The sequence below is a fragment of the Poecilia formosa genome, unplaced genomic scaffold, assembly GCF_000485575.1.
Source record: "Poecilia formosa unplaced genomic scaffold, Poecilia_formosa-5.1.2 Scaffold114, whole genome shotgun sequence".
NCBI lineage: Eukaryota > Metazoa > Chordata > Actinopteri > Cyprinodontiformes > Poeciliidae > Poecilia > Poecilia formosa.
In genome coordinates, this window is record NW_006800053.1 from 1,266,512 (window position 1) to 1,287,247 (window position 20,736).

At 38.4% G+C, this 20,736-nt stretch overlaps 1 protein-coding gene across 1 annotated transcript in view; it reads right to left on the reverse strand.

Annotated features, from left to right (window-relative positions):
* Positions 1-19,441, reverse strand: part of grb2b (growth factor receptor-bound protein 2b) — a 34,137-nt gene extending 14,696 nt beyond the window's left edge. The window contains exons 1-2 of the mRNA XM_007560306.2: positions 19,243-19,441; positions 16,056-16,301 (exon numbers count right to left, since the gene is read on the reverse strand). Of these exons, the coding sequence (XP_007560368.1) occupies positions 16,056-16,133 (78 nt within the window). The 5' untranslated portion in view covers positions 16,134-16,301; positions 19,243-19,441. The remainder of the gene's footprint in view (positions 1-16,055; positions 16,302-19,242) is intronic.
* Between the last annotated feature and the right edge of the window lie 1,295 nt (positions 19,442-20,736).

The following is a 20,736-nucleotide window of genomic DNA, read 5'->3' on the forward strand; positions in this document are numbered from 1 at the left end:
AGGAGCCTGTTGGCTCTTCATTCAGGTCGCTACAAATAGCTAAACCTTGACAGGTGCTGGTTGTTTGGCTTCTTTGCCATTTTGCATGTAAACACCGTTAGACGTGACATTCACAGGTAAAGCATTTTGTTAAGGTTTGCGATCCCAACCATGTTAATATACTTATAGCAGTAATAACTAGTTATTATAAAAGTAAATCACTGTCCTGATACTAAACAGTGTACAATGTTAAATCCAAACAGTTTTCTATTTTTCCCTCCCAACTTGTCCTCTGCATATCATAAAAGGCTAAAAAAAAATATAAGCAGGTTAGAGCTTTTTTTTATTTATTTATTTTTTTTTTTATTAAATTGATAGAAAAAAAAAGCATGAGGCTCGTGACCCTGACTTTTGGTTGAGCTAACCAAAATTTTTACCTAGTCAGCATCAAGGGCCAATATGTTGCCTTTATTTATTCACATATCTTTCACACCGTTTAGAAAATGCACATGTTTGCTCATTGCCATTTTTAGCATTTAGTTTATTTTCTCAATAGGTTCTCAAAGACCCCACACATCCATATCTGTGACCTCAAGTGAGGTCCTGTCCCCGTTTGGGAGCCACTACATTTTGTCAGAACATTTGTTTTTGTGCTTTGGCAACAAAATCATTTTCCAAGGTGCACATTTACCAGCTTTTATAAGAAAAAAAAAGTCCTCCTGTGTACAGTAAAGCTAAACTTGAGGGCTAGTCCAGTGCCTGGAGCGCACAGTCATGAGCATCATGTGACGCTCCGAGTGACCGCCTGGCTTTAGCTCTGAATGCTGAAGTGAAACTAATCCAAAGATTCAGGTTCTTCATGAAGTCTGCCTTCCCTGAGAGAGGAAGCGGGGGGGTTTGGCAGCCTTGAGAAAGAGGAAAATGTGTGGAATATTTGAATAATTTTCATATATTTTAGGCTTAAAATGTGTTGGAGTTACAACCTTGAGGAGGGAAAACCAAAGGCTGTTTTTACTGCATTCTGAATGCAGTAAAAGCCAAGGGGAATGTCTGTCAAAAAACCCCACTAAATTCTACACTAGAGGAGTTTTAAATAATATTTACATGGAGTATATTTCTGAAGTTACTACAGCAACACACTGCAGAACTCGACATATATGGCAAAGTTTTGTTTTTTGATGTAATCATCTTCCACCAGCTGAGGAAGTTTTGTCAAGCGGTTCCTGAAGCGCTGGGCTAATTTTGGGAAGCTTCCTCTACGTTTTGATAGAACTTGTTAATAATTCACCTCATTACATAAACCAGCGCAGTTCCCGTTGACGTGCGTGTGCACAGGTTTGCATAAAAACTTGTTCTTCTGCGTCACCAGTCTTGCTACGGAGGTTGTAAAATATAACTTGTGTTCCAGTTGCACTAAAGCAGCTCGCTCTACGCCGTACGTGATGGGATCATATGCAGAGCATTTTGCAAAGTGCACAAACTTCTGACCACTTCTTTATGCATTTAAAAAAAAAAAAAAAAAAAGCCGTGACGCAGGTTCATATGGGGGTAGGGAGGGAAAAAAAAGAGAAATAATATTTGCTAGGTTGGCTTTTTTTCTTTCTTTAAAAAAATAAAAATAGAGACAGGAACTGGATTTTTGTTTTGCACGAACTTGGGAGCTCTAAACCCAACCACTTCCATTCACTCGTGTATTCCCTCATCTGATTTTTAGTTTTTTTGGGTCCTTTTTAATCTGGTTGAAGCACAATAGTTGTAGGAGTTTCACTTTGACAGGCTAAGGTCTCGGCCAGGGATTATCTCCTCCACAGCTGCCACTGTCCCCCCCCCTCCTCCTTCCCTCAGAAGCCTGCAATCTAAAAATAATATAGCATTTCTAGCCACAAACCCATGTGTGTGTCAAACATGAGCATGTGCCACATCAGACTCAAGTGTAGAACTTATTAGTCAGGAAGTCCTGCGAAAATATTCACTCGAATAATCTGATGAATCACATGCAGAGACACCAGTTTGATCTTTTTCGGCTTTAGCAAATTTTGAGTGATATGGGGAAAGAAAGGAGAGAGAGTTGCAGCACAAAATGATTCCTTCCTTTTGTCTCCTTCTGTTGCGAGGTCAGTGACACGTGTGTGGCTGTTGTAGTTTACCCTACAATAGACCCGTGTTTATTCTCTGCCCGGCAAGAGTTAGGGACCTCTGCGTTTGTTTAGATTTCGGCAGGATATGAGCGCCGAGTAAAAGACTATTACACCAGATCTATATTTGTCCTTCCTGGCAACCTCATGCAACTGTCATGAGGCGTTGGAGAACTACATGTTGCTCAGAGATGCACTCAACGTAAAAGTTGCAGTTGCAGAGATAAAAGAAACATCTGCACAACCTGAATCAAACCAGGAGCAGGGATTACCTTGAGTTTGAATTAATCAGACTTTTGCAGCAGGTCAGGTCCAAGCGTCAAGACAGATGAGCTAAAGCTTCACTGGGAGCTTCCAGTCCAAAGCGCACCGCGTCCAAAACGCTGGGTTTAATGGACCCGTCAAAGCTCCTTATGTCGCCTGTTTGCACACGATAAAGCAATCTTGATGTCCATAAAGCAGTGCTTGTTCATTTACTCAGACGGCGCAGCAGTTGCAACTTTTATATGTAAAGTCGAACTGCAGCTGCTATACGAATTTTTACAGTTGTATTCGGGTAATTGGAGTCACAAAACAGTGTGATATGTAATAATGGAAGGACCAGACAAAGATAACTGAACACATTAGCAGCAGGAGCAGCGAGTCGTTTGCTCCAGTCAGAGCCGTTTCTTCAGTGGGTTATGTGTTGAGCAGCATCATCTTAAAACAGACCCTAAAGGTTTATGGCTAAACCTCTGCTTATTAGTGTTGCTTTTTAGTTCATTTTCCCTTTTCCACGGTGCCTTAAGAGTGCTTTCATTTTGGATCTTAAAATTCCCAATAAAAAGGCTTTGGAAGATGCTTCTGTCTTCATTGTAAGCAAAAAGAAAATGGACAAGCGATCATTCAGATATACGTATGTTAGTCCGTCATTTTTCTTGTGTCGTTACCGATGGGAGTTCAAATATTTACGCTGATGTCTTGTATAATTTTGCTGAAGCAAAATCAATATGGTGCTACCAGATACAGCCATCAGTGTTTAGAAAGTAATGCTGATGTTGAGCTATCAAATTCATTTTGTTGTTTTTGTTAGGAAAGATTAAAAGTTGTTAGCGCAGTGATGCTAACAAATGCCTTAAAAGTCCCTAAAAACTGAACTTAACGTTAATGAATCTCAACAAGCCATCATGGCTGACTAGAGAGGCGAATCTCTCATTGCCTAGCGATTCAATGCTGATTTTTTATGAATGTAATGCGATTGACAATAAGCATAGACAGTGTAAGAAAGGAAGAAAAAATCCCCATTTATTTAAAATGATCCTTTAAGGTTCCATACTGCGAAATACTCACTAATACAAGTGGCAAAATTTACAACTTAAGTCCAAAGACAAGCTCCGCCCCCAGGCAGCTAACTCCAGACTAGCGCCAGCAGCAATAAGCAAACACCTGGTGAAAGTATGCGTCTGCTTAAGCTGTCATACAAACTACTCCTCAGTCCAACGCTCCTAAGAAGCGGCATTACAGCAAAGCATTGTTATGAGGAAATTATGGAAGGGTGGGAGCTTCTTAAAGAGACAAAGGCCAATTTCACGGTGTCAGGTATAGCTATGGTGCAAGGTCAAATTTATTTTCATTGTTTTTTTTTTTATCTAAGCAGCATTAGCATAATAACTGGAGAACACAGTTACTTGATTGCCACTTTTTAAAGTAAATCTTTGTGGCTGACTGGAACCATTTGTCTATTAAAGTATTTTTTAAAAAAGGAGAAGCAAGAAAAGAAAAAAAAAACCACATCCAAAACAGAACAGGAAAGCTAGCATCATCCTTTTCAACTGGAACTGCATGAGAGAATGAACTAACATCTCACCTATCACTATTTATACAAACCTCAAGTGTTTATGATTCACGCTTTATAATCAGAAGTGCCAGGAAAAAAAGCCACCACACACACACACACACACACACACACACACACACACACACAATTTTCTAACTTCACAAGAAATTTGTTTTGATTTCCTTTTATTTTTCAATCTGAAATTTACCCTAAACATAACCTAAACTCAACTCGCACCACATCGTTGACAAAGAAGTATAACTGAAGTCCTGCAGGAAATTGTGGCGTAGCATTTTGACACACTAACTGCCCACAACTCAATAAAAACGTGCGCACCAATAGAAGACAAGCTAAGCTCCTGTTTGACCCAACCTTTGCACTCAGCAGCCAACTACTTAGGAGTTTGAATTTTGGATTAAAAGAATGAATCTGCTGCCATGCTGGAACGCCACCTCGACTCGACTCATGTAAACAACAAACGAATTGACCTAAAACGTTTTTATACACCTTAATTTTCTCAAGCTTAACATTGAAATCAAGATGAATAAAAAGATGAACACCCTATTAAAACTTTTTTTTTTTTTTTTTTTGCTCAGTAAAAATTACACCAGCTTTAAGGACAGAAAGTAGAATTTTATCTTCAGTTGATCTGTGGATTAGCAAGAAGTAAGAGATTTCATCATCAAACAATTGTAATAAAACAACAACAAAGTGATTCTTTTTTATGTACAGACAGCAGTGAGGATCCCAGTGACAGCTTCACATCTTTGAATGATTCACGCCCACAACAGCCACCAGTCAGCACAGCAAGAGACGATGCCTGTGGGATTAAGTCTTCAAAATGGGTGATGAAGCATTAGTGTGCCGATTTAAAATAACCTGGAGGTGTTAGGATGAATGTTGAGATGCATCTAAAAAAAACACAAGACGACAATGGACCACTGCCATGTTAGACCACAAAGTCACAGCTTCAAAAAGCGAACATTACACCTTTAAACTAAACGGCCAAAACAAACTGAATACAACCTTTTCTCCAGGGGAACTTAAATACAGCCATCGTTCTGTTCTTTGTTCAGCTTGAGGCAATTTATACACACGGTCACTTTTAGAAGCAAGGGAACGAATGGTGAACTTTACACTAAATTGAGAAGTGAGGAAAAAAACAAAAACAAAACACAACCTTAAATCGATGTCAAGTGTGTTTGTATTGGAGCAACCGCTGGGTTTAGAAGGTATTAACACCAATCTTGTAGCTGTTAGATGCAAAGTGCAGCTTTACTAAACAGCTGTTGTTTTAGCGCCACAAGCCTTTAATGCTAGCATCTGAAATCTGCATAATCTGGACCATTCTACTTTCATTTATGTGGTAAAATATAGGCCACTTTAGCCAGATTAGTAAATCGAACTATGAAGGGAAAGAAAAAAAATAAATAAATAAAAAAAAACACATTAAACAAGTCTCTGTTTGGACTGTTCTCGTTAGATGGAAAAGGAAGGAAACGTGTGTAAAGAACATGCAGAGCGAATAATTTAATCTTTAAATACAGCAGCTGACGTCTTCATGGCACATCTGCAGGGAGTGATATGGAGATGAGACCTAATTACAGTTCTCTGGTTTGACACTCAGGGGATAAGTACAGGGGGGGGGGGGGAGAAAAAAAAGACTGTTGAGGAAAGAGGAAAGAAAAGCAAAAAAGAGATGGCACAACATGCAAATAAAATGCAAGCAAGAGCAACACAAAGCAAACAGAACCACATTGTGATCAGTTCAGGGACCTAAAGGTTAAGAAAAGAAGAGAGGGCATTCCTCTAAGGGGGTTTTAAACTCTGTTTAATTGGGGACCAAAATTGCAACATTTGTTACATTCTCAGTTGGTGCTGTTCTCTTTGTGTCTAACAAACCAAACACTTTGAAAGACCTGTTCTCCTCCTCGCCTGTGGTGGCGCTGCACCAAGAACCAGACAAGGAAACGACAAAAAACCTCTGAAGACAACTTCCATCTTCACAAAATGAAAACAAAAATGGAGCAGCGTCAAGATTTAAGCGGTTGCAAGATGGGCAATTTCTCCTGCTAGGGCAGTGGTTCCCAAACTTTTTCTCCTGGGTCCCCCCACTGGTTTCCAAACTATTTCTGGGGCCCCCTATGGCTTACAAATAGCTGCCTGGTTGAACGATGTGTGTCAGCGAAGAGGGGGTGGAGGGTGGATTCTTAGAGACTCCCTGTAATACTCAGCCCCGGCTCCAGACGAACAGGGGGAATCAACTTTTTTGGGGACAAAATGAATCGTAGCTGAACAGACAACACCACCACTAGCCTACAAGCTACTTGTTAACAAGCTTAAGGTGCTGTATTGATATTAGCTAGCTAGTCATCTTTTAGCTAACTTTACCTGCAACAGCTTCACTCAACTCAGTCTGTTAGTTTGGGGAAAACTGAAAAGTTCTTTGTGTTTTGCTGCCATGATTCTAACACACATGAGTATCTCTGCACAGCAGCAGCAGGTCTCTGTCGCTGCCGCACAGGTGTAAACCCAGCGCGAGCATCGTAGTGCTCATGTTGCATTTAAAGGCGACTCGGAAAAACAGGTTGCGACATGTTAACGGATTAACAGTTTTAACTGCTGATAAAAGTGACAGAGGACACATATGGGAAGTGTGGAAGCCCCTACTGTATCAAATTGACAGAGGAATAACAGAGTTGGTCATTCTAAGGTAAAAACCCAGCGCATACAGTGTTCATGTTTTTTTTTTTGTTTTTTTTTCATCCAGACGGCTTCCCGCGCTCCCCTGCAATGGCACAGCGCCCCCCACGCCCCTAAAGGGGGCGTCTCACAGTTTGAGAACCTCTGTGCTAGGGCAAGACTCGCGTGTTCGTTTTGGTTGCATTTACCCAGAATGCCCTGCACTACAGTTTGATTCCTACTTTTTTTTTGCATTCAAACCTCGCCAGAGATAACGTCAAGGTTTTTAGGCACATCGGAGTTTGATTGAACATTCAAACTTCCCCAACCAAGTTCTAGACAAATTAGAGTTTGACTAAAGCAGACTAAACAGGGCTGGTGTTGAAGCACCTAAAGTGTTTATTCTGCATAGTGAAACATGTGACTAGAAATTGACAGAACATTTTGCTGTAACCCTCTATTGTTCATTGACACACCCTTAACTTTTTGATGAACATTCTACACATCAGCAAACCAGCAGTTCATTTTTTTCCCCACTGAAACAGTCTTGTTCTTTAAATGTTCAATTGATTACAACTTCACTGCATGTGTAAGAGTGTTCCTGCCTCAACACGCCTTATTTCAAGTGACGTGTCCTTAACAGGCTTCTGCAGAACTCGATGACAGGATGTGGAGGAACTTTCTGTGAACCCAGGTTATACATTTAAAAAAAAAAAAGAAGAAAAAAAAAAGTTAAATTGTACAGAAAACCTGAATTGCAACACAAAAAATGAAAAAACTGCCCAAGGCAATGACTAACAATGAGATGTTTTATGTTTTTTTTTTTATTATTTTTTTTTTTACTTCAGTCAGGAACAGCCAACCTGTGCATTTCAGTCCGTTTTCCTGTGCTTTGTGAAAGCTTTCATTGCATATTCGTGGGATTTTATGATAGACCCAAGTGGATAGTGATTAATATATTCTTACAAGAGTCAATGCTTTGTAGAGCACCTTTTGCTGCAGTTAAAGTTGCCAGTCTGGAGAGGCATCATGTTTCTCACACTCAATTCTTCTTCGTAACTCCCTCATGTTCTGCCCGATTGGATGGAAAACGTCAAAAAGTCAATTTTTCTGCTTTGCTCGTGTTTCGCTATTAGATTTAGGTCTAAATTGTGACTAAACAATTCCAAACCATTAATGTCCTTTGATGTAACCCTCCATGGAACCTCCATCCTTATCAAGTCTTTTGAAGTCTCAACCTGGTTTTCTCCCAGGATTGTGCTGCATTTAGTTTAATCAAGCTTCGCATCCACTGACAACCCGTCCTATTTATGGGGAAGAAAAAGCGTCTCTTATGGGCTTTGAGTGTTCAGAGTGGCATGGAGTGCTTAGTTCTCTACCACACATCTGCTTCATTTACACCAAGCGGTTTGGTAAGGTATTTTATCCGTTTCAATTGTAATTCAAGAAAACTTATACAGAAAACCTGAATTAGAACCCAAAAAATGAAAAGATTGCCCAAGGCAATAACTAACAATAAGCTGTCTTCATACAGTGTTTTTTACTGTATGAAGACAGTAGATAAGACAGTACCCCAACTCTAAATGGTAGAGTTAGGGTGACGCTATTGGCGTCAGTCTGTTGATTCAGTAACAGAAAAGCCATCACTGCTTGCGTCAAGAAGAGACATACTACTGGATCACTTTTAAAGTCACACTAGTATAATGCCACGTTGGACATTTGTCCAGTTCCAACTGTTGGTGGAAACACTCTTCTGAATACGTCGGACCATAAAATGGCATACCAAACTGCACCAACCCATACTGTACTGCGCAGTGGAAACAAAGCAATAATGTTTTACAAGTAGGTTGAAAAGCAGGGCGCGTTCTTCCACATGTTTGGCGTCTAGTGGGTGGACTTCTAAGGGAACTTCTTATGGCTTTCTTCTAGTGCCAACAGATTCATGGAATGAAAAGCCAAAGCTTGTACGGTTGTCTAACGGTGCATGCGTTACCTGGAGGGTGGGTGTGTAAAGCAGCCCTTTCTCTTTGCAAAGTGTAGGGGGACAGTGGCTTACTTTCAGACCTTTGCAGAAATAGATGAGATTGGCTACACATGCAAGTATCAAATGATTGCCCATTATCCAAAATTAAAGGAAATCAGAGTATTCAGTGGTGCACCCCTATGGCTATCAGACTGTTCCTGCTGTAGTGTGGATGTTTGCCGCTCCTCTATTGCTACTATCAAATTCTTGGCTGCTTCTGATAATACTCCCCCACCACTAACCAGCCCATTAAACTTCTCCACAACTTTATCTCTGATGTCTCTGGTATGTTCATTGGTTTTTACGTTGGGGAACACGTGACAGTCTACAGAGAAAGACAAAATTTACTAAACAGGGAACGAAATTTGCAAAAACCTAACTGTTCTTCTACTTCCCAATTATGCTGTACTTCTTGACGACATGAAATCTGAGGTTGTAACGAGAACTAGTGAGACAGTTCAAAGGGTGTGAAAACTATTGGAAGGTACTGTGTAGAACCTATTTTTGTAGGGGACATGTACTCTGTGCTGGTCATCTTTCAGTGATTAACAGATCTTCCACTTGGCTACTTACAGCTCAAACCCAACAATATATACTCAATCTTGCTTTGTCTTAGCAGATACAAAGAAACATGTAGCGGGGGGGAAAAACCCAAAAAGAGCATTTTAGCAATTTCAGCTAACAGATTTTACCTCAAAAAGAAGTGTTGCCTGGCTTTGCAGCCATTTAGCCTTAGTAGTAGGTATTTGCTGGTGCAAAAAAAAAAGCTTAAATGCACAATTGTTCATGCTATGTGTTGACTTTGTGCTCATGCTTTCACTACACAGACAAGGCAGAAAAAGGTTCAAACAAACAGCACTGCCATTACTAAAATAAGCTAATATTTGAGGTTTTACATGTTCCCAGTACTGCTTTAAAAGTGAATCATTCAGGCAGGCATTTAGCTGGTCTAATCTAGAGAATAACGAAAAGACAAAAAAAAAAAAAAAAAAAAAAAAAAAAAAAGAAATTATCAAAAAAAGATGCAATTTTATTTTATGCAAGATAACAGGATTTCTGTATAAGAGAAAGCAAGCCCTGGGAAACTCAGCTGATGCGTCAAACCGTCTCTTTGCTGATAAAAATGTGCAGCAACGTGAAAGTTGATTGGTTGGGAGAGTAGTAAGCAACGTTCTAGTGCAAAAGTGCGACGGGAAAACGTTACAGCTGTTGCTTCGCGTGTTGAAACAGATGGAAATTGCAGAATCTGAGGATCCATTTTAAACAGCATAATATGCGACTTATTTAAAAAGAGTATTCAGCAAAAGAGTGGGAAATTGTAGAGTTTAGAAAAAAAGTAAAAACCTTTCTTAAATTAGACTAAGATTTCGAAAGAAATTCCAAACATACAAGGCAGCGCTGATCTGTTACTCCTCATCAAGTACAATAGAGGTCAAATCAATATGCAAAGCATTAACATGCAAAGATGAATCATTAAAAAAACAAAAACAGGGATCTTAGGAGCGCAATGGACTTAAGCGCCATCATTATCAATAATGTAATTCTATAACCGCCGATTTGTAAATTGTGGCTCCAAGAAGTGATTATGAAAGAGCTTCAAGAGACACAACGTTGCAATGTGAAACTCCACCAACTTCTACAGTGTGCATGTAAAGTTGGTGGGAGTTTTCTTTTAGATACAGGAAGCTGCTGGGGGTTGGAAGACAGAGAGAGAAAAAGAGATCGAGGAGGATGTGAAAGCAGCGAAACTGTAGCATTAACCAGAGCTTGTTGAGCTGCAACGAGACAAAGATGGGAGAAATCGACGACGGTTTAGCAGTAATACTTGAAAATGGAGCAAAGCCAAAGAGCTTACACGGACCAGACGACGGGTTGCCGTGGTACACCGAATACGCAATTCAGATTTTCACCGACTCTGGCTCAGGTTTCTCAAACAGGTCAATGTCCTTCATGAAGGTTTCAATGGGACATAATATATATATTCCAACAACCCATCGATGCACTTTAGGTTTCAGTAATGATTACAGTCAGATAAGTTATTCTAGCATGCCTGTATTAGCCTGGTTTCAGAATCTCTAGCTCCATTGCTAATTAAGTTTAAAGTTTTTTGTTTTTTTTTTAGGCCAAGCACTTCTAGGAAGACCCTGATGATTCTTGGGAACTGGAAAGCTGTTAACAACATAGGATTTTTTTAAACATCTAAAGTACTGATCAGGTCACTGACCTAAAAGCTGTACAAAAAACATAAATAAATAAATCTACTGCCATTTCTGCTGCATAAGAGCTGAAAAATCACTAATCTAGTCATATTTTGTTCAGTTTCTAAAGTTTAAGGATTAGATCGATGCCTACATGGATATTTTCAAAGTGTGTTTCGAAATGTTTTGTCTCTTCCTCAGGCAATCCCTGTACCGTTAAGTCCAAGGTCATTTGTGTGTTTGGGAGGTAGGAGGTTAAAAAACTAAAAAGGTCACTGGTGGGTGGGGGGTTGTTCCTTGTTTTTTTTTTTTTTTGAATGAACACACAATTAAAAGTGTTATGTTCAGATATAGTGCCAAATAGAACAAACAGGAAGTGAAGGAACAAACCCTTCAGTCCACGGGCAAGTCACACCTCAGCCCTGCTTCACGAGAAAAGAAAAAAACAAAACAAAACAACTAATGTCCCATTTCATCATCAGATCCTATATAACGATATGAACTAATAGTGGGTTCCGTACAGATAAAGAGGGATTGTAAGACATGCTGCCAGGGCATGGTTCAGCGATCTGCTAATAGGAGCAAATTCGGTCAGCTATAAAGGCTGTTAATCTTTATTTATTTAAAGAGGAAATGAGAACAAGTGTCCAACGCTCAAGGCAACGACAAGACGTCACTGTGGCCTACACTTTGCTTGTTTCTGTGCGACTCCAAAACCATTTGCTCACACAGCAAATGAACAAAAAGAAAAAAGAAAGCTAAATTTTGATTAAGTTTGTTCTCCTTGGATGAAATTGACAGTAATGTGGAAAGACATCTGGCTCAAGTCGACCTCAAATGTTCATAATGGCAGGTTGGTATATTATGTAATTTACAACTGAATGTGTACACACAGGCAACTTGAACCACTTGGCCTAAACCCAGAGAAAGGTAGAAAATGGTTAAATATACAAACATGCAAATGAGTTGTGGAAACATCTGCAAGCGAGACCAGACACTTACACAGAAAGACCAAAAAAAAAAAAAAAGGATCTCAAAAGGCAAGAAACTTCCCCTTTTTGTCCACACATGATGAGATGTCATTTTGTGAAACCAAGCTACTCTGCTTCAACTAATGGCAGAACGCCTTAAACTTTTACATTTTGCACTGTAAGAATATTTAACGCAAGTCTTCAAGGTTGTTTAGCACAACGTCGTAATGAAACAAGATTGAAAACCTGCTGGTTTTAACAACCTATCGACTAAAACTGATTGAAGAGATAAAAATAAAATTAAATTAAAAAAAAAAAAAAAAAACAGGAAGGGTTTTTCAACAGATCTGCCTGTCGTGTACAGATAACGATGGAAATGTGCTTTGTATACAGTATGCATACGCACCAACAACACGTCATGATTGTAAAACGGGAAAGAAATGCAATACGATTGCCGTTTAGTGGGGAACCTGGACTTCCTTAACACAGATGTGAATATAAACTTTTAACACATGTAGCTGGTAGCGTTACCAATACCTATAAATCTCTGAATGACGCTAAACGTTTGACAAAACTGACGATGAGAAAAGTATCAGATCAGACAGATTAAAATAAAATTCATGTCAATTTTTAATTTCCTGCTTGAAAATAGTGTCTTCTTTCGCTTTAAAAGGAACAGCCAGCTTTTAGGTTGGTTGCAGAGATGCGGAAAACAAACAATGTATGCATGGATGGAAGAACCTGGGCGCTCTGAAGGGAGCTGAGCTGGAGGTTTTCTTGCTGTGAGGCAACAGTGCTTTAAAAAAAATAAAATAAAAAAAAAGTACATGCAGTACACAAATACAAACAGAATCGACAGACTTGAAGGTGTTGTTTAGACTATGAGGGTTTTTGTTTAATTACAAAAATGTAGCTATGGTGTCAACAGAATGAAGACAAAATTTTAACAGAACGTCTTAAAATTACAAGAAAAGTCGTTTTGGTGAGAAAAGCCTGTATGATTAATTTATTTTTCGTGATGGAGTTTTCAAAAAAATTACTTCATCCTGCTAATATTATGATTTTATTCTTGTATCATTTCAACTCTATTTTTGTAACATTATGACTATTTTGGTAATTAAAAAATAAATAAATAATTGCCTGACACTTACATTTCATCATTGTGTTAACCTGAATTCAAAACCCATAAATAAATAAAATCAATAAAACAAGAGATGGCAGCCCTGGGCTCGCTGACATCACTCTGAACTATGGAAACACAATTTTCTATAAATTAAATCTTTAAAAACCAAAAATTACATAAGATCATCTAATGCAAAGAGAGAGAGAGAAAAAAAAAAGCAACTACGTAAAGATCAAATGACACCACGTCTTTGGTAAAAGTGAATATCTGCTAAGCCTCTACGTCATGGGTGGAAAAAGGTCGATTTATGCACCATCAAGATAAGAGCCCATGTTAGTAACGTAGCCACCATCTCTGAGTGATACTGAAAATAGAGTGAGATTAAGGGATGCTGTATACATGCAAAGCCTTAACACGGGGTCGTCCTCTTATGAGAGGCACTCTTTGTATTGGGAGTGGAGCTGTTTAGTATTAGCATCAGCAGATAGCGCTGGTGATGGACCCACAGGACGCAGGGTGGACGGTCTCGGAGGAAAAAACGGCCTTACACGCCATAAGGCTGTGTAAGGCTGAACCTCAACTTCTTGGTGCTGTTCCCATCTGTGGTCAGTTCTCCATGAGGAATTTGATTTGTCCAAATCAAAATTACAGTTTTATTTGGAGTAGTCAAAGTTGGAAATGGTTATACGTTTTATTAATATGATTATCATATTATCAAGCTACTAAACTGGAAGCCAGAAAAACTTGAGGAGAAAAACAAAAACAAAAAAAAACCAAGCATCCCTTTTAATGCCGACTATGTTTTATGTGAGCTCAAGTCGTGACCAAACTGAAGGCAGAAGAGATGAGCTGAGACAACCTTCAAAAAAAAAAAAAAAAAAGTTTCTTCTGAATAGAAACTACAGTAAGGAGTTCTAAAACATCCTCACTCATCCCACTAAAAAGGCTCAAAAAAATAGAAAGAAAAAAATCTCTACATACTGCAACTCCATGGCTCTGAATGTGATGGGTTTTTTAAAAGTGTGTGTCAGTGTTAGGGATTTTTCTGCAAATATCTGGCTGACTTCTACAGATAAAAAGTAAAAACAAAAAAGTCTAAGTATTTTTTATAAGTGTTTGGAAACTTGCGTTTCCAAACTAGTAAGAAAAAAGCAAAAATAACCAAATTGTTTTCATCTTTTGTCACATTTTGTCAACATATATATCTAGGGGTGCACCGACTGCAGTTTTCTGGCCAACCACTGATTTTTCAAAAACCTGACCTGCCAGTTCCAATTTTGACCAATGCCGATTTTTTGTATTACAAAAAAACAAATAATAAAAAAATACAGCAATAGGGTTGCCAAGTTGGGATGTGTTAACTGCACACTTGCAATATGAAGTCTGAAGGATGAGGCAGGTTTCTCCTGTACAGTGTTTCTGCAGATTTCACCATCTCATATTTAAGACCTTTCTGAAGAAAATTTGAGACCCATTTTGCGACTGGAATGCACAAAACTGCAAATAAATCAATGATATGGGTTAGCATAAGGAGTTGTCCAATGGCTAAGACGTCATTGTCCACCAACTGGTGATAAATTTGCCTTTACCTATGATGGATGGAAGTAAGCTAGCTAGCTTTAACCTCGCATAATAAATTAGCAGCTACTAAGCAGTATTCTCAACCGCCTAGTGAAGATGTCTGACTGTTTTGCGCAACAGTCCTGCAAAAATGGAGGAACCTACATAAAATTAATTACATAATTCTGACAACAAATTTTAAGACTTCTGATTAACATATTTAAGGCCAACTTTTTTCTCTCAATACATTTAAGATATTTTAAGGCCTTAATTTTAGATAGATCAATTCAAGATTTTTAAGGATGTGCAGATACCCTGTGTAAGCAACAGCCGGTATCAGATTACACAAAATTAAGAAAATTGAGGCCAATTTATCAGTGCACCCTTTAAATATCCTTTTACTGTATTTTTTTTTTTTACTTCAATTTATTTTCCAACAAGACATAAAAGACCAAACAGTCTTGGTAATCACTGATCACATTTCCACAGAAACCAATTAATACATAATGTCCAATTCTGAAACAACAACAAAAAAAGAAAAAAGAAAAAAAGAAAAAAGGTGATATTCCCTGTCAACTTTTTGGACAGTTAGAAAAAAAATTTAAACAAAAGAAGAAGCAGTTTTACATAAGCTGTTAAACTTAAGAGGAATAGAATGCTTTCTCTTCACTTAGGCAAATATGGTAGAAGTCCTGTTTGGCTCAGCGTTTCCTAAGCTGACTTTCTCTGTGCTTTTAGGCCTCCTGCTGAGATAAGAAGTCTTTCCAATACTCTCTGCTGAAACAGCACTGATCCCCCTGTAAGAACAGTAAAGTAATCGACGCCCAGTGTTACATAAAAATATTTTAAATCTAACATTGTTTGAAGTGTATAATTTTCTGTAAAAGCCAAACCAATGAGCAAACTCCTCCTGCATCAATGTAAATCCAGTGCTGCCTGTAGAAGCATTTTGTTGTTCAGACAGATTCCATTAAAAGCCCACAGAGCTGAGTGGCTTTTCACATGTGTTCTTCTTAAGCTAACCCAATTTAATCAATTGGAAGCTTAACAGAAGTCCTTTTATTTCTGTCCTTACTACAGATAACAGTTGATTCTCCAGAGAGAAAAATTGATCAAACTTACAGCCAAGAACAGAAAATAGGATCCTTAAAGATGGCAAAGGAGATTCAGAACTGAATTCAAGTGAAATCTTAAATCTTATTTTGTGAACAAATACATCAGAAAGCATAAATTGTTAAGTAGATCCAGAAAAACTCCTTAAATTGTTAATAGTCTCTAAACTTCAATTTGGCTTCCTTTGTACAATAATTACCTTCTATTTTATTGATCGTTTTCATCTAATAGAAACCCCAGCCATTTTTTAAAAAACTTATCCTGCATGAAAGTTGCTAGAATTAGCAGCACAAGGGAGAATGTTCTCTCTTTTCAGTGCAGCTTTTCTCAGAACACCGCTGCTGTCAAGCCTCCATTTAAATCCAAAACAAAACCAGGTGAATCATCTCCAACATTTTATGTTCTCCTAACATACATAAGTCTGTTCATCAGCCAACTAACGAGCCGACGCTTACCTTGAGGACCTCTCCGCGTTTGAAACTAAGCTCGTCGTCGGCAGTAGCTTTAAAATCGTATTTGGCGATGGCCTCCATGGTCTTGGTGACTCGCAGCAAAACAACTCGGCTGTGGTTACTCTTCTGTTTGGCAACCGACGCGCTGTCCTGGCCTCCGTGGTCGTCAGCTTTTCTCCGAGTCTCTCCTCCCGTCGATGACCCGTTCCTGTAGGGCTTTGACCTTACATAAAGGTCACAGGACAGCACCTGCAAACACAGGACAGCGCAGGTACAGCTCAGATTTCTGTTTTGCGGAGTGACTGCACGAGGGCATGTGGTTATAAGGAAACATCAGCGGTGAAAAAATGGGAGCCAAATTTTGAGAAACTATTAAATTAAAAGTGGACCTTTATGATTGGGCTGAACATTTCAGAGCAGCTGGTTATCAAACATTTTCAGTTAGTCATCTCCTTTGTTATCCTTCATATCCTTCACAGTGACGTCTTGTCATATTTGCTGCAGCCATGTGCGTGCAAATGTGGCTACGGTTGGTAAGAGACGCATCTCCCAAGCTTTCACTAGACCTAACTTGTTAGTTAAAAATTTTACATTTAAATTTCACTCCAGGAAGTGAAGCTCCAGATTAAAACGGGTTCAGCGATATTTTGTGGGAATGTGTCCGTTATATTATGTACTGTTCCTTTAAATGAGATGCCAGCGGAAATGGTGGGAGTTAAGAGTTTCCTACTGAAGTGTGACGCATCCCACACGTTGCTGCACACCGTCAGCCAGCTGGCTGAAGAAGAGGAAAAAAAAAACCTAAAAGGAACTAAAGGAGCAAACATAACAGCTTTTAAAATTACGCAGTTTTAAAAAGACTACAGTTAGCAAACTGAGCAGCATCTCTGTTAAGCAACTACCACAGGCTGATAGCTTAACCGGCTAATATTAGCTTGCTACACACCCAGTTTTATTCGAAAGAAAGAAAACAAATGAATCTATAGAGAATTTTTCAGAGATAAAGACACATTTACTTGAAAGTGATTAGTAAATTTAGTTAGTTTAGCAGATTTTCTGCTTCGGTCTGTGTCCAAAAATTCTAAGACACTTTGTATCCATAATCGCTGTTATAACTGAAAGGATAACATTATCAATAATTGATGCTGCATGTTTTGAATGAAGATTGTTGTTCCATTAGGACCTCATGCCCACATCGTCACTTTTTTAGTTTTTAAGTGTCGTTTTGGTCACTAATATCCGACAGTCCTCGAAAACGTAATCGACAAGACATTTCTAAGTAAAACTGCAAAAAATACTCAGAATAAAGAAGAAATCTTATGATGAACAGAACCAGATAATTTCGCTTTTGAACAGTGGTATTTTTAAATCAGAAACTAAAAGTCTAATCTTGCAAATCATGCCAACTCTGAAAAAGCAGCAACGCAACAGATTCAGATCTCTCTCTCTCTCTGTCACACTGGGTGACGCTGGCTGTAGTCCAGACATCAATTATTAATAATCAAGCTCGACATAAAGGCCACTTTAAATTCCTACGTGATTGCAGGAAATGAAGGAATGGTTAATCCAACCGACAGCAAAAATAATAATAATAAAAAAAAAAACCGCTTCTTTTTTCTAGTAAACATCAAGTCAGACAGTTTCGGTTGCAGACAATCGTGTGATCTGACTCATATTGCATTTTCACGTGTGGAAAACAAGAAAAACTTTGACTAAATCAGCTTGCAAGGAAGTAAAAATGAGGCTAAATCTGATGAATACTGCACTAATTTTCTGTAAAATGTGATTTAAATACTGACATCTGTTGCAGAAACAAGGTTTAATGTATGATATTTGATTACAGACACAAAGCAGAGAACACACATGTTCTGTGTAGATATGCAATGATATGTAATATTAATTACAGTAAAATGTATATTTTGTGGCAAATTAATGCACAACCAAGTTAGGAAAAGATCTGGCTCGACCAAAAAGAAGAATGTTGAGATTTGTGAGCTTTGGAAGACAAAATTGGAATCTCCTGTAAACAGAATCAGCAGGTCAGAGCTTGTTTGTGATTGGGAACTCTTCCACAAGTCCCTCCAATCGCTGCATCCAATTATGATTTGCTTTAGACATCCACTTCCGTTGTCAACAGTCAAAAAAGAAAAAAAGTACGACATTTTTACTACAATCAGAGATAATTAATACACCATTTCCTGAGCAGAAACCACCAGACACAACCAAAAAAAAAAAAAAAAGGTCAGCTGATTGTGAAACAGAGCCGAGAACGATATGGTGACTAAACCTAAAAGTTGTCCCGAGTTAGGGGATAAAAGGTGCGTTATCCTATTATGTTGTCTTCCCGGTGCGCCTCGGGTAGCGTTTTGATGAGCTTCCACTAATACTGCTCTGGTGCAAATAAGTCCATTAAAGCGGACGCAGATATCAGACAAACTGTCACCGAGCAGTTAAAAGCAACAGAGTTCAAACCATAACTCTTAACGTGGAATAAATAAAAACAACCCATGTCGTGATGTGAGAACGGTATGCAAAACTATTTTAGCAGGAAGGAGCGAACACAGCAACATTAGTTGTGCCGTTACAAACGTTTGGCAGCCGAGGTTCGACAGAGAAACGGATCATTAAAATACCCTCAAAAATTTCAAACGCCATCAGCATTCGGTTCCCAGGCCATGAGGATAAATTCGGGCAGGATGGTGTCTGTCCCGTTTTAGACAACAGGGCACGTACGAACCGTTTCCTCTTGACTTTTTGGGGCTCTAAATGAGAAAAAAAAGAAGAAGAAAAGATCGATTCCGTTCCAGGGAATAGACTGCGCCCACTGTTCTAGAACGTTAGAGTTAGCATGCCGGCTAACGGTCGGGCAACAATAACTGCGATGTGATTCTCAAACTTACTCCCATCTAATTCAACCGGCGGCAAACTGACGACGACGTTTTTATGGAAGATGTGGTGAAAGGGAAAACGACGAGAAAACGAAACATTAACAAATAACTTAGGCCCCTACCGGGGAAATTCTGGCAAACGTGAAAAGGGAAGAAAACACCTTTTTTTCATAGCGCAAGCTGTTGTTGCTAGCGTAGAGGCGCAGCTAGCTCAGAACACTGCCGAACTTGACTAAGCGTCGAGAAATTACCGGACTACACGTTTTGTCTGTGTAAACAGGAGAAACAGAAGAGTGTCTTACCACTTGTAGTATTCCGTTTCGAAGCTGCCCAAGTAAAAAGCAAAAAAAAAAAACCTTTGCTGTGTCTGACGCTCTCCCAGCTTCCTCTTAAGAGATACCCCCACAGTATGTACAACGTCGCTTACAGCCCTGTCCTGTGAGCCCGAAGCTAGCTGGTAGCATAAGGTTTTCGACGTTTATTTCCGCTTCCTTCCGTCGAGCAGTTAACTGCTTTTCAGCTCCTCCCTGTCAATCTGTATGATTGGGTCGTTGGATAAAAGTGTCACAATTTAATAATAATAATAAATAAGTTAAATAGCAAAGACATTTTTAAATGTGTTTTTATGCGATATCTACATTGAATAAATAATAAACGAGTATAATTAAAATTTGTGTGTCAAACATTCCTAAAATACCTAATTCTTTTTAAACCATTAATCAAATCTTTAAATTGTAAGCTTTCTATGTAATTATATAGTTATTCCAATTCTTAACTGCTTAATATTTCCTGTAATACTGTCACTGATGAAACAACTGTCATTATGTTTCATCTGATTGGCTCACCTGGACAGCAACTAAACTGTTGACCAATTACCGTGACTGAAGAAGTATTAGCCCCGCCCACTTACTTTGTTCATGTAGAAATATATGATGCACTGCGAGTGAAAAAAGAATAATCGTACCTGCTTTTATATATATATATATATATATATATATATATATATATATATATATATATATATATATATATATATATATATATATGTTATATATATATATATATATATATATATATATATATATATATATATATAATTGATTAAAAAAATGATATAAACTGATTGTAGTTTGTGTTATTATTTATTTAAGTTTGAAGTTGAAGTCAGCAGACATTACATGTGTTTGTGTCAAATTACAAGGAATTACAGTGGGTTACACTTTGGCTCAACTTTCTCTGCCAGTTAACTCCAAAGAGAGCCACTGAAATTTTCTCTTGTGTGCTTCAAATATGTTTTAATAGCCTCGGTCAGAAAATAAGCGAACTGAGTGGGTCTAATGATATGTTATCTGATCGCTGTAGGGATATTTGGTCGTCTTATATTGCTTTCATTTTTTTCTTTGCACATCTGCTTTTAATTTTGGTCTGGAACAGAGGAAATGTTGGAATACCTTTACAATGCTGCCCCCAAGTGGAATGTTGGGGTTCCTTCATGTTGACGAGGGTCTTTGTTTTGCTTGATTGCGTGCGCTACAAATGGATTTCATTAAATCCAGAGGTGGGTAGAGTACCCAAAAATTCTTCTCAAGTAAGAGTATCACTATTTTAACATATTTTTACTCAAGTATGGGTAAAAAATATAATGCTGTGAAGCTACTTTTGCTTAAAATACATTTTGTAGTCATGTACTCCTCAAATCTGGCCCTTATGGGCTAGTAGCAATGAAGAAATTCAGAATGTTAGGAAAGCTGGAACAGGTCCTGTTTGCAGTTTGCCATAGGCCATCCTAACTCTAA